Source organism: Triturus cristatus, chromosome 6 (genome assembly GCF_964204655.1).
Source record: "Triturus cristatus chromosome 6, aTriCri1.1, whole genome shotgun sequence".
NCBI lineage: Eukaryota > Metazoa > Chordata > Amphibia > Caudata > Salamandridae > Triturus > Triturus cristatus.
In genome coordinates, this window is record NC_140589.1 from 707,602 (window position 1) to 722,608 (window position 15,007).

The 15,007-nt window shown below is 49.1% G+C and overlaps 1 protein-coding gene across 1 annotated transcript in view; it reads left to right on the plus strand.

Moving 5' to 3' along the window:
• The window catches only part of LOC146813608 (chymotrypsinogen B-like), a 77,240-nt gene extending 66,627 nt beyond the window's left edge, over positions 1 to 10,613 (plus strand). The window contains exon 7 of the mRNA XM_085609096.1: positions 10,330 to 10,613. Coding sequence (XP_085465222.1) covers positions 10,330 to 10,491 — 162 coding nt within the window. The 3' untranslated portion in view covers positions 10,492 to 10,613. The remainder of the gene's footprint in view (positions 1 to 10,329) is intronic.
• The last annotated feature ends 4,394 nt before the right edge of the window (positions 10,614 to 15,007 follow it).

Sequence of the window (15,007 nt, forward strand, 5' to 3'; positions counted from 1 at the left end):
AAAATATCACTAATTTCTTGCTGGGTAAAATCTTCCAAACAGTCCAAAGAAACACCCTGCGGAGCATTGGGAGACTGCTGCAACTTCCGACGAAAAACCGGGTGCGCAGAAACAACGGGACGAGCATCACAAGGAGCCCGAGCAGTACGAGTAGAGGGACAGTCAGTGTGAAAAGTATCAATCCCGCCCGAAGAACGAGCGCAATCACGGGGTGCACCATCAGAGGTGCGAGAAGTAGACTTACTGTCAGGACGGGAACGAGAAAGCTCATGCATAGCACATTCCTCACCCGAGGAACAAGACGTAGTCGAGTCCCAGATATTACCATCCCATTCATCAGGATTCCAATCCAGTCCAGCTTTCGCCACGACCAGACGCACTTTACGCGACGAAACACGACCACGCCTGTTCTTGTACTTATAACGAGCAATCCGCACAGCCGCCCTTTCGGCAACCGTTTGGTAAGTGTCAAGTTTGTCGGAAAGCAACTTATTTTGACACCGCAATAAAGTGTTAGAATTCTGAATCTCAACAAGGTGTGATTCCGCATCCTTAAAAGAGACCTGCAATTTCAGCAACCTCTCATGCAGAATCCGATACGCAGACAGAATAACCCAACCTCTGCGCCCCAAAGCGGGAACCTCCTCACCCTTCAAGACAGGTGCCGTCTGCAAACAAGCAATCACGTCAGCCGGTTCCGCCGACTCCAAAGAAGAATTCCAATTTTCACTCAGACCAGTAGAATCAGCCCACTCTCGGGCCAAGGCACCATAAGGCGTTGAATCCCATCCGGGAATATCAACGGACAATTTAAGAGTAGATTTCGATTTCCTAGAAAACATCGCGAAAAAGAAAGAAAAAGAAACGCAGAGAAAAGAAAGGAAGAGAGAAAGAAAGAGAAAGAAAAAGTATACACGCAAATATACAAAAAAGAAAATCACGCACACGCCGAAAGCAAACACAAGACAACCACAACGCACACAGGTTACGTAAACAGTTCGTGACGCCAAATGTTCTGCTTTGGTTTTTGGATTGGGTAGAACCTGCTCTACAGAGCCCTTCTGACCCAAAACAGAACGTTACCCCCTCCCTAGGGCCTTTTTACACCTAAATAAGCATATATATATGTACCACCTAAGGACAGAGAATTCCTATTATATATATATATCAAGACCTCACAGCCTCGCAATCTCAGCACCCACAGTCTCGCGACCTCAGTCAGGTCCAGAATCTCCTACCCATCCGGTAGCGACACACACGATCTCGCGGCCTCAGTCAGGCCCAGAATCTCCTACCCATCCGGTAGCAACACACACAGTCTCGCGACCTCAGTCAGGTCCAGAATCTCCTACCTATTCGGCAGCAACACACACAGTCTCGTGACCTCAGTCAGGTCCAGAATCTCCTACCCATTCGGCAGCAACACACACAGTCTCGCGACCTCAGTCAGGTCCAGAATCTCCTACCCATTCGGTAGCAACACACACAGTCTCGCGACCTCAGTCAGGTCCAGAATCTCCTACCTATTCGGCAGCAACACACACAGTCTCGCGACCTCAGTCAGGTCCAGAATCTCCTACCCATTCGGCAGCAACACACACAGTCTCGCGACCTCAGTCAGGTCCAGAATCTCCTACCCATTCGGCAGCAACACACACAGTCTCGCGACCTCAGTCAGGTCCAGAATCACCTACCTACACGGCAGCCTTAGCACGAGCTCATCCTATTATTACTGTGGTACACAACAGGGGAATCGGGATTACCATATATCAGATCACACAAAGACTATTAGTTGAGCACAACCTGTTCTCTAGTTCGAGGGGCTTGTTTTCCCCCTCATCCAGTTACCACTTACCTGACCAGGATTAACCTCTGTTCATTTTAAGGCAACTCTGACTAAAGAATAGGCTATCCTCCTATACAAAAGTACACAACACATGCTAACGTACAACAAGCTAAATACTTTATTTAAATGCCACATGCACATTCGCAGAATACATTATATATATAGACAACCTGCAAGGAAAGTGAAAGGTTAAGTTGTATACTCTAAAGAAAAAGGGGTCGACTTCACCTTTATGGTACGTAGCCCGTGCTCAATGGTCATCTAGGTTCCCTTCTCGTCTATGCCTCGGCTTCGCCTGGAAGTCACCCCTCTACAGTTGTGGGTCTGCTCCCTTCTCCCTCTCCGAGTCACTGGAACCTCTTCCCTGTCGGCTACTCTGTCCTCTTTAGATTCGAGTTCGTCATCCGTCTTCCCTGGAATAAGTAATAGCTTTTCTGCTAACGGCCAGATGCCGCCTATGGTCTAGAAGCAAGTGCAAGTGTCTGCCTCAGACTTTCACTAATATAGATGTGCATTCTCTCATGGAAATTTCCAGCTCGAAACCTGCCGCCCACCAAATTCCTGTACCTCCCCGCACCAAGGACACTTTCCCAGCCGGCCGGCCTGATGTAGTGTCTTCGGCATGAAGAAAAATACAATCCTTCGATAAGGGCCGGCCTGAACCGGTTCTCTCCGAGCGAATAACACCTCATAACTAAAACACTGCCTATGACCTAGAAACTTCCCAAGCTGCCAGAGCAGGAGGAAAGATGGAGTCTCTCCCGTTTAAGGCCTACCAGGCCTGAATTCAACACAGCTCTATGAAATACCCTCACTATAGGGCAAGTTATCCTCAAGGCTACCGAATCTATCCCCTAGGCTATGTGTGTAGGCCCTGAGCTATGGGTAGGAGCACGGGATTGTGTCAAAAGTGTCTAATAGACAGGCCCTATTCACTACTCCAGTCCTTAGACTTGGATGGAAAGAGACTGAAGTCATATGGATCGCTCTATAACACCGGAAGGCCGGGAAAATCGAGCAGTACATGTACACTATGGTTCGCTGATGACTTACTGTGAAAGTCCCCCTACTGCTGAGAACTGCACCTTAACGAGTGGAGGGGAAGTGGCCAGGCCTGCCTCTGTGCAGATGAATGTGTACGCTGCAGCAGATGACATGTGCAGCAGACGCCCACACCCCATACAGACTCCAAGGAGGACTCATTGCAATGTTTTTATTTATCATTTATGAGTTGGGGACTTATGGTTGGGGACGCAGGAGTCCCCTGACCTTGGGGGAGCTTCCGTCCAGACTTGTTGACATACTTGTTCTTGTCACTGCTCTCAAGGAGTTACACTCTGGATTAGACGTTTTGACGCTACAGTTGTTCTTGCTTTACATGGAGTCACTTTCTGGAGCCGCTAGATGCCGTTACGTCATCACTGGAGTGGATGGCCGTAAGGTCAGGGTCACCTGGCGCAGGGGAATGTATGCATGGAACACCAACACATGTGGGCACGACACACGAGACACACGACTACCTTGTAACATGGGGACAAACACACAGTCACACCCCACAATAGAATGTACTAACGTGGAATGTGCGGGGAATGGCCATCCCTGCCAAGGGCTACTGCTTTCATGCCTATCTCAAAAACTGTCACATGCCAAGCAGCAAGAAACACACCTTACACTAGCATAACTGCAAAGGCTCTGCACAAAATGGAGGAGGCAAGTGTACGGCGCATCTGCACCAGCTAATACCTGTGGAATACTCATTCGGATTGCCTGGGGGTCCCGTATGTAGTGGATCACCAAAGGGAGGACATCGGGGGTATTCTGTTATAACAGAATGTAACCTTAAAAGTGCTCCCCACACACTGGCGGTGGTGTGTGCCACCAACATTAACCAATCGTGCCTGCTGGGCACGCTTTTGAGATCCTTACTCCCCAGTGCTATGGAGGGGGGACTTCAACTGAGTGCCGGATATAGCCCGCAAATGCTCTGTCCCCCCTCATAATGCTGCATGCGGAAGCACAACCCAACACTTCAACAATCGGCTCACACAGTGAGGCATATATGATGGTGGAGGCTTTGGCACCTGCTAGATACTCAATTCTCATTTTTCTCCCCGGTCCATGATATTCACACTCGCCCAGACCTCTTTCTGTGCACTGAACAATTGGGCGCACTAATGCTGCGATCGGAGTACTTGGCACGCACCCTCTCGGATCACTGCACGCTACAGGTGACCGTATACTAGGGTACCGCCCTGGAGGATGCCGACAGAAGCATTAACAGCCCACTATTTAGGGGCGACCTGGTGAAATACGTTGCCCAATATTTTAACTTGAACAAAGGTTCTACCCACTTCTGACCACTAGAGTGGGACGCACATAAAGTGTTCATGTGGGGCCAATGCGAGGCAGCTGCATGGGGGATATTCTGTATCCTACAAGGGAAATTGTTGACTCTAGATATGGAATTGTGGCCTCTGGAAACGGGTGGCAAACCGGCTCATGACAGCCGATAGGGCTTCAACAGATGTGTAAAAAACGCAACAAAGTGGAGGCTTGACTGGGAAAAGTCGATTACTAGCACCGCATATCCACGTAACATGCTGAGGGAGACCTCTTGGGGAGTCTACTAGTTTGGCTGGAAATGGAGGACCAACAGAGGTACCCGGTTGGTACGACTAGGACATACGAGGGATCTCTGATCACAATGCATTGGCCACCAGTGTTGCGTTTCGTGATTAGCATCAATCGCTATCCAGGACGGTGGACACTCCTTCTCTGGGTTTTTCTGAAACTTTCCACTGTCCAAATTGTCCCCCTCTGCAAATAACCGACCTAGATGAACCTCTTCAATCGTGGGAAATATGGGCTGCTAGACGCAGATGGGCTGCCAGTCAAGTATTATGCCACCTTTTCCGGCCTCATTACTTAACATTTATGGGAGAAGTTCAACGAGGCTAGAATGACAGGACACCTCCTGGACTCATTGAGGGAAGCCTTGATCATGGTCCTGCCCGAACCAGGCCGGGACCCATCATACGTCCACTCCTTCGGGCCATTATCGCTGCTGAATTTGGATTATAAAATTTTAGGCAGGGTATGAACGACCAGATTGCTCTCTCTACTTGGTACACTTGCACACGAGGATCAGTCGGGTTCATACCTGGCAGCAGGACCTTCCTCATCAGACGGTTGATACGTCTAATCCAGGACACCCTCCAAGGACCACAGCCGGGTGGCAGTGTCCCTGAACATTAAAAAAGCATTCAACACCTGCAATGGGATTTTCTATTGCTGACCCTTGAATACATGAGATTCGGACCTGGATATCTAGGGTGAAAACGCATACTGTACAAGAGCCCGACAGCGCAAGTTTGGACAGGACAGGAAATATCGGGCAGTTTCACAATTCAGAGGGGCACTAGGCAAGGGTGTCCTCTATCACCGTTGATCTTTGCCCTGGCTGACTTGCGACTTGAGACAACACGCCCACCAATGGGGGACAGAGGAATTGGACACACAACACATCATCTTGATATATGCGGATGGCGCTCTGGTTTTTCTACGGGTGGTGGAACCTTCCTTGCTGGGGCTGATGCTCCTGTGTGATGAGTTTAGGGGCATTTGAGGACTGTGAACTGATACAGGATATAGAGGAAAAGAAAAATATACCGTGGCATGTCATCCATACACCCTTGTCTCCCTCACCTGAACAAAGTGCTATCTCCCCAAGCCACAACCCTACCCCAGCTTGGTTTCACAGGAAACTGTCATACAGAATCTAACAGGAAGCGAACCTGATGACCTCGATCACACGGTAACTCCAAAGCCAATAGCAATACAGACGACCTCCTTAAAAGGTGGAACACAGAAGCAGGAAGAAAGATCCCAACAACCCACAACCCGGAAGCGGAGAAGGACCAGAAACCAAGACCCACCTGGTTCGTTTCTTGGGAGTGGAGAAGAGGAGGTACACAAGGGTTCCCCACTTCGAACCCCAGCCGAAAGGACACTCTGTACCTCACTAAAAGAGGAGAAGAAAAGGCCGACACCCTCTACGGATCACCGTCGTTGCGGCTAGATGGAAGAGAAAGCTCCTGGCAGAACCCATGGTACAGGTACAGGGCCGGATCTGGGGCATCCGGGAGGGAAGGATAATTTTCCTCTTCTCTAGAGAACACCCGCGAGGTTGTGTCAAACGCAACCTCAGAAAATACTGCACATATCTTGATTGAGAGATTCTAATTTGTTACTTCCTTTGATGCCTTAGTGACGGTTAACGAAGTCTATGTTTCCTTGACGTACTCCTTTATTTCTATTCTCGTTTTGGAATCTTCATTCTGGCACGCTATAACCTTCTCATCACATGTATCGGTTTAACAGAAAGATGAGCGGCAATATAGTCTTAAGAGACGTCCAAATTGCAATGATATTCAATCCACTGTTTTAAGTGTGAGCAGAAAGTTCTTTATTTTATTTTCTTCACCATCAAGTGGGCACAGCCAACGCGTTTCACCCTAAAAGGGCTTCTTCAGGTCACTGTAGTGTGCTGACACTTTTTGTGGATCTCAATAGGAAATGCCAGATCACTGCCGCAATTCTTTGATTCCTCTCAGTATTCCTATTCTTTTTTGTCCTTAGATTGTAGAATTCCTATTCAATCAGTTATCAGCACTTTTTCAGTAGAGACAGGCCCGCGTATGTGGGAAAAAAAGGCATAATTTCAAATGTCATGTTTCTGTGTCAAAGGTTTCTGTAACCGGTTTCTCCAGATCGTAAGTGTCGTCTGACTCTCACCGCTTCCCTTCCTTCCTTAAGGCGTTCCGTGTATCGGTATCTTTGGGGAAGAGAATTCTCCCCATTTATCTTTATTTAAGAAAAGGGACTTACCCCTGGCATCTCTATATCCTTTGAGGCTGTCCAATGTCCAGGGTGTGAAGCACGTTATGCCTGTTCCCTCTGCTGCGGACCCCTAAACGGATCAGGTTTGCCCCAACGGAATTCCATCTTCAGTGGCACTACGACTCATTTAAAAACCTAGGCATCCAGACATACCATTCAGAGAAAGACATAAAAAAGGTTAATGTGGATATGGTGCAAGATCTCTTCGCCAGTTGCTACCCTTTTGGTAATCGCTGCCACTCTCTCTACTGGGCTGGGTGGCGATCTCAAAGATGGCGATGCTAGCCCAGCCGCTTTACTTCTTCGCAGCACTCCCGATCGTACTTCCCTGGTGCTTCTTCCATGAACTTCACAACCTCCTACTGGAACTGATGTTGGGTGAATGCCGCTGGCTGGTGGCTCTCACAACCCTACAATGCCCCCTACTCGAGGGCAGCCTAGGTGCATCCAGCTTTGAGTTGTACTATGCAGCGGCGCAGCTGCAGTGGCCGATGTGCTGGCTTCAGGCATCTATGGGCCCTGAAAAGCAGTTATTTGTGGCATACTAGGGAGGAGGAGTATTTGCACATGGTTTCAGACCCAGACAAGTGCCCACAGTAGGAAACGCGCCAGCTGACAGTGGCACAACTATGCTGGCGCAGATTTGTGCATGGCAAGAAACCCCAATTTCCATACTCCCTTCAAATAGAGGTAAGGCGCCTGCCGAGACATCACAGGGAGGTGCAGATATTGGAAAGTGACCCATGGAGGGGGACGGGGATCACCCAACTAGGAGCCCACTACCAAGGTGGCACCCTTATGTCACTTTATGACATCATGGAAATTTATATAAGAGGTACCAGTCACTTTCTGACATTCCATGTTATACAGCGCGTGTTACATGTCACATGGAATAAGGGAGACGAAGAACCACCTCCATCCCCAAACGTTACATGCACTATTAACATATGGTTCCACACAACATGCCATTACTACACTCTACACATCCCTCAAATCCAGCCCCATATGCGGATGGGGTGCGGACCAAGTGGAACGGTGTCTGCCGCAACCACTCTCGGACAAGGCCTGGTCCAAGACACTTCAGCAGGTGGAAGAGGGATCTCGCAACCAGTGTTCCCTGTGCCACTCTCGGACAAGGCCTGGTCCAAGGCACTTCAGCAGGTGGAAGAGGGATCTCGCAACCAGTGTCCCCTGTGCCACTCTCGGACAAGGCCTGGTCCAAGGCACTTCAGCAGGTGGAAGAGGGATCTCCCAACCAGTGTTCCCTGTGCCACTCTCGGACAAGACCTGGTCCAAGGCACTTCAGCAGGTGAAAGAGGGATCGCCCAACCAGTGTTCCCTGTGCCACTCTCGGACAAGGCCTGCTCCAAGGCACTTCAGCAGGTGGAAGAGGGATCTCGCAACCAGTGTTCCATGTGCCACTCTCGGACAAGGCCTGGTCCAAGGCACTTCAGCAGGTGGAAGAGGGATCTTGCAACCAGTGTTCCATGTGCCACTCTCGGACAAGGCCTGCTCCAAGGCACTTCAGCAGGTGGAAGAGGGATCTCACAAGCAGTGTTCTCTGTGCCACTCTCGGACATGGCCTGGTCCAAGGCACTTCAGCAGGTGAAAGAGGGATCGCCCAACCAGTGTTCCCTGTGCCACTCTCGGACAAGGCCTGGTCCAAGGCACTTCAGCAGGTGGAAGAGCGATCTCGCAACCAGTGTTCCCTGTGCCACTCTCGGACAAGGCCTGGTCCAAGGCACTTCAGCAGGTGGAAGAGGGATCGCCCAACCAGTGTTCCCTGTGCCACTCTCGGACAAGGCCTGGTCCAAGGCACTTCAGCAGGTGGAAGAGGGATCTCCCAACCAGTGTTCCCTGTGCCACTCTCGGCAAGACCTGGTCCAAGGCACTTCAGCAGGTGGAAGAGGGATCTCGCAACCAGTGTTCCCTGTGCCACTCTCGGACAAGGCCTGGTCCAAGGCACTTCAGCAGGTGGAAGAGGGATCTCACAAGCAGTGTTCTCTGTGCCACTCTCGGACAAGGCCTGGTCCAAGGCACTTCAGCAGGTGGAAGAGGGATCTCGCAACCAGTGTTCCCTGCGCCACTCTCGGACAAGGCCTGGTCCAAGGCACTTCAGCACGTGGAAGAGGGATCTCACAACCAGTGTTCCCTGTGCCACTCTCGGACAAGGCCTGGTCCAAGGCACTTCAGCAGGTGGAAGAGGGATCTCGCAACCAGTGTTCCCTGTGCCACTCTTGGACAAGACCTGGTCCAAGGCACTTCAGCAGGTGGAAGAGGGATCTCGCAACCAGTGTCCCCTGTGCCACTCTCGGACAAGGCCTGGTCCAAGGCACTTCAGCAAGTGGAAGAGGGATCTCACAAGCAGTGTTCTCTGTGCCACTCTCGGACAAGGCCTGGTCCAAGGCACTTCAGCAGGTGGAAGAGGGATCTCGCAAGTCGCAACCCTAGATTTCGCTTCATGCAATTTAACTATGCACATCATGCCTTCTCTCTCCGCAACGTATTAGGCGTTTGTTTTCAACCCTGGAACGCTGGATTCTACCACTTGGTATGGGAGTGCAGTATGATGCAAGTGGTCTGGCATGAGATCACCACTATCGTTGCCAAACTTGCAGACTGCCCCCTCGCCCCTGCCTATTGGGTCTTTGCCCCAAAGCCAAGAGAGACAAACATCTTCACAGGTTCAATGACCTTGCATTCGTCCTGCTTTAACGACAAATAGCAATGTCATGGAAGGCACTCACGGCCCCAGACCCCCAATGCTGGTCAACCACATTACTTACATGGGCATGCGCACAAGCAAGTACCCTTAAGCTTCTCCGGATGGGGGAAACACTAGAACAGGCAGTGAATGCTGGGAAACCTCTCACTAACATTGAGGTGAAAAACTGCACGCGCCCATCCTGAAGCACATTCTACTTTACGTAGCCAGGGAACCTTTCTAAACCAGGATGTGGGCTTTCTAGCCCTGGGAATACCAGCGGGCGAGGATCCACTCGCTGATGGATGCCAGCCCATCCACTTCTGCTCCTGGGGCGCCCCAATCACAGCGAACATGAGAGGCCCAAGGGGCAGAGCACAGCAAACATAATGGAAGCAAGCACCAACCTGGTCACCGACACACAAGGAGGCCCCCCATGCCGACTCCCCGAATCAGCCCACAAGTGGAGGCGCCCCACCACTCGAGGCGGCGCCCATAATATTCCATTGGATACAAATCCTGAAGAAGAGAAGGTTACCAGGGGGCCTCAGTAATTACACATTATGTGCACCACCCACTTCATGAACACACTTCATGGTTGCAAGGGTTACGGTCAAGTTTCCTTTGTATTGTTGAATCATCGTGATATGCTCTCTGTTCTGGGCAACCTCGAACGACCATATTGCTATGTCCATGCTAAAGCATTGTTTTTTCTTTCATGTGAAAAATCTATAAAAATATATAAAAGTCATTCCCTCCAGCAAGCGTGATGTCATGAATTTTGTATGAATGTATCTGTAAAAGAAACCTCCAGAGAACGCCTGGTCTCCAGGATTCAAGGAGCTCGCTTGTGACCTTTCTCCTGTTCTCTTGCTTGCAGGGTGACATTGGTGGCCCTCTGGTCTGTGAAAGATACGGCGCCTGGTACCTGATTGGTGTGTCTTCCTTCACCAGTCCCGCCTGCTCGTCCTCTGTGCCAGCTGTCTACTCTGCAGTGACAGCCTTTCGACAGTGGATTGACGAGATCGTGATTGGCCACTAAGTGGACCCCGACACTCAACTGTTTACTGTTTCTTAATTCAGAAGTACTCGATGCTGGGCATGTTGTGTGATCTGTCTTTGTACAGCTATTCGACTTAAATATACAAACCTGCAAGATCTCAATTTTGAGTTTGCGCTTTTTTTCTCCATTTCTTATATTTCCAGCTTTTCCAGTTTGAGAATTAGTGTCTGGAAAGTGTATTATGCATTCAGCATTCAGGTAACGCTTCAGCACAAAGGCTTCCCTGGGCACTAATGCCCCCCCCCACCCTGCGTTAAACGCAGAGCAGGTGGGGCTATAGAATGGCTACAGAGGGGGGGGGGACATCGAGCCAGAAAAGCGAGATGGAGTGGCAGGAGCTTCAAGACTTGGCCAGTCACGGGTATCACGAGAGACAATAAAAGAGAAAAACATCCAGAGGAACGCGAGACAGTAAAGAGACTCCTTCTCCAGACAGATCAACATACACCTCGCACATCACCATCTGCCCAATCAATCAATCAATCAATTAATCAATCAATCAATCAATCAATCAACCAGTCATCTGTAAAGCGCACTACATACCCGCGAGGGTCTCAAGGCGCTGGGAGGGGGGGTGCTACTGATCGAACAGCCAGGTCTTGAGTAGCCTCCTAAAGGTCAGCAGGTCTTGGGTCTGTCGTATGCTCAGTGGGAGGGTGTTCCATGTCTTGGCGGCGAGGTGGGAAAAGGATCTTCCTCCGGTAATAGTTCTTCGGATGCACGGGACGGTGGCTAGTGAGAGGTCGTCGGAGCATAGCTGGCAGTTGGGCATGTAGAAGGAGAGACGACTGTTGAGGTAGGCAGGGCCGGTCTTGTGGAGTGCTTTGTGTGCGTGGATGAGGAGCTTGAAGGATACCCTCTTGTTGACGGGGAGCCAGTGCAGGTTTCTCAGGTGGGGGGTGATGTGACCGTGGCGTGGTACGTCGAGGATCAGTTGTGCTGAGGCGTTTTGGATGCGTTGTAGACGTTTGATGAGCTTGGTCGGGACTCCCGCATAGAGGGCGTTTCCGTAGTCGAGTCTGCTACTGCCCCGCAAGCCAGAGTGGGACAGAAAGAACATTAAAGGGTTTCCTAAAGGAAACAAACAATTGATTCACCCTTCTTGGTCTCACCATCTGTGACTCGTTCTCGTACTCCCACAATCATCTGACCATACATAGTGCAGGATTGTAAAGTGTGTGTAACTCAAAAACGGGATAAAAGAACTTATCTTGGCTGCCGTAGGCAGCAAACAGAGAGGATGGAGGAAGTATTTGAGGACTGGCACATTGACTGCTGGTTGTTCTAAGTCATGCGTGTCCTAGTTCTGTTGTGGTAAATATTTTAATTACCTGTACTATTTTTGATGCGGTAAATCTAGTAAGAATAACTCAGTAAAATAAGAGGCAGAATCCGTGGTATTAGAGGTTCTGAAAGGGCTTTATTCCGCTACAAAGGAATTTACAGTTCGAACTGCAGGCATCATATTCCATCACCACGGGGGTTCAGGAAGGGAAGGCAATACATTATTGACAGGTAATCATATTTATATGGAAAGGAATTACATTAAGACAGATGCAGGAGGCGTAACAGTTGATAAAATAGATAAGAATATACATACGTAATAAAAAGAGGCGTACATTTGGGCGTAACTAGAAACGTCATTATACATGATGTCACAAATGGGTGGATCCATAAGAGAATCCTGCAATGTCAGCAGAAATAATTGGCAGAGATGCGCGCGCAGCCGCATGACGTGTGATTGACGTGCAACTAGAGGGTGAAGGGGACTTGACATTTAGCTCTACATATGGAGACAGAAGTCTGGGGGGTCTGAGGAAATTTGAATTTTGTGATCAGTTATGTCCCCTATCTTAGACCCCAACGGCTCCATGTATAAGCTACAAGTACATGTATGTTCCCTCTAGTTCCAGTTATGAAGACGCAAACACCTGTGCGTCCACCGTCAACATGTCCTCTTTCAGATCCGCCATGAATGGGCCGGATATTCCATTCCTAAGTATGAAAGGCCACCGATTTTATATGGTTCATTTACTCCATTTTGCAGTTCAGGCGAGTAGGCCCTGAATGCTGCCATCAAGCCTTTCCCTGCTTTCTACCTCTGACAGCTCCAGTCTGAGCTCGCATCTGTATCCATGAACTTTGTCCTACTCCCTGCGCGGCTAACGGTGCCTGACTCGGCCTGTCTGCCTGCCAAAAACTGTATTTCACCTTCAAGATTATCTGCTCCGCTCCTCATCCAATGCATTCCTGTCTAGTAGTTTAAGTAAACATCCTTCCAGCTACCGAGCAAAGGGCCCGGCTTCTCTGTCTTCATGCAAGTAATTCATGGCCCTGTTACTATGGAAGATTTCTGCCCCTCGCATCTCATGTAGACACTTAGACGCTTGTACACGCACTCACAGTCAGTATAGAATAGATTTTCGTTCGAGAGACCTTTCCCTTGGGATAACATAGTTCTTTAAACATAGGATGTTAGATATGATTTGGGATTAGGTTGACTTGACCCCCCAGACTTCTGTCTCCACATGTAGAGCTAAATGTCAAGTCCCCTTCACCCCCTAGTTGCACGTCAATCACACGTCATGCGGCTGCGCGCGCATCTCTGCCAAGTATTTCTGCTGACATTGCAGGATTCTTTCATGGATCCACCTATTTGTGACATCATGTATAATGACGTTTTCTAGTTACGCCTAGTTACGCCTATTTCTAGTTACGTATGCATATCTTTATCTATTTTATCAGCTGTTACGCCTCCTGCATCTGTTTCACTGTAATGCCTTTTCTATAAAAATGATTACCTGTCAATAATGTATTGCCCTTCACTTCCTGAACCTCCGTGGTGATGGAATATGATGCCTGCAATTTGAATTGTATAAGGAATAAAGCCCTTTCAGAACCTCTAATACCACGGATTCTGCCTCTCATTATACTGAGTTATTCTTAATAGTTTTCCGCATCAAAAATAGTATCGGTAATTAAATATTTACCACATAAATTGGCGCCCGAACAGGGACACTTTCTCATCTCACGCGCCGGAGGTGCGTTGCAGGCCCGGTCTCCTGCCACAGCCGGACGGACAACAACGCGTACCCGCAGGATTTCCTGTATCTCCCTCCTGCCAAGCGGGGGTGACTGAGGCTGCGATCAACACCCAGACGAGGCGGTGAGAAGTGCGAAGTATCCCGACCAGAGCCTAGCTGAGAGAGCAGGATCCGAGGTATACAGAGGCCCACCAGGTTCCGAAGTTCCGCGTCGAGTCGAGTCCAGTCCGGTCCAGTCCAGTTCCAGTCCAGTTCAGTTCCGAGGCCTTCCGTTCCGAGCTACCCGGTGAGTACCATTGCCGGGGAGGCATTTAGACGTGCACATAGGTTGTGCCGGTCAAGACGGGTTTGGGTACACAAATCCGGTCTGCACTGTTTCAGCAGTGTATCTGTACTGTTTAGCAGTATATCTAGTATGTCTAGTATATAATTCAGTATCACCTAGTTAGTGTCAAGTATTATGTTAAGTAACTAGTTCCCTATAGTCATTATTGTTCGTTAAATGTTAAATGTTAAATGTTTTAAATACTTTCTACTTATTGTGGTGTGAATGACTGTTCCTTATTGTGTTTATTGTATCAAGTGTGTTCAAGATTAAGTATCGAACCAGATCTCAAAATGCCGCTCTTTTCGAAATTAAGACAGATCAAAACCAGAAAAGGGGTACTCGAGGAAGCTGTTCCCATTCCTCCTAGGGACACTCCAGGGTACTTCATGTATCATAAGCATGGCCTAGATGCCGTATTATTTCTTGATTTATGGGTGGACTACACCACGGATTTACCAGAAAGTCAGAGGTGGCCCGCAGCCGGGACCTGGGATGCAGATTGCATCATGAGAGTAGAAGAAGAAGACACGAAAATGAAAATGCTAGTTGCCCAGTCAGTTCCAGCTGACGGTCATAAAAAGGGTATGACACAGTCCAGTGATTCAGCAGGTCCTGTGAAAGGGACATGCAACTATTGTAAACAGCCAGGTCATTATATACACGATTGTCCAGTCTTAAAACATAATATCGCCCCAGGTATAACAAAGGAAAGACCACGGCCACCTAGACAGGATCAGAACCAACAAGGAGTCCCTCAGCATGCACAGTCCATGCCAGCTCCACAACAGTCCATGCCGGCTCCACCACCGCAGCCTATTGCTGCCACACAAACAACGACACAACAGATGTACCAGTATGCACAATATGACTATCCTGATTATCAACGATACGCATGAAACAGCCTAGAGAGGGAAGTTGGCTTACCCCTTATCGAGGTCCCTGTAGATCAAGAGGGACCTTATGTACACAGTGAACTATTAGGTCAAGATAGAAAATTTTTACTTGATACAGGGGCAAGCAGAACAACAATACGACGCAGTGAAGTTCCAGGGGCACCCCTCTCAGGCTCACAGAATATTTCCCTTGGCTTTTCAGGAAAACCTATCATTAATGAAGTATCACA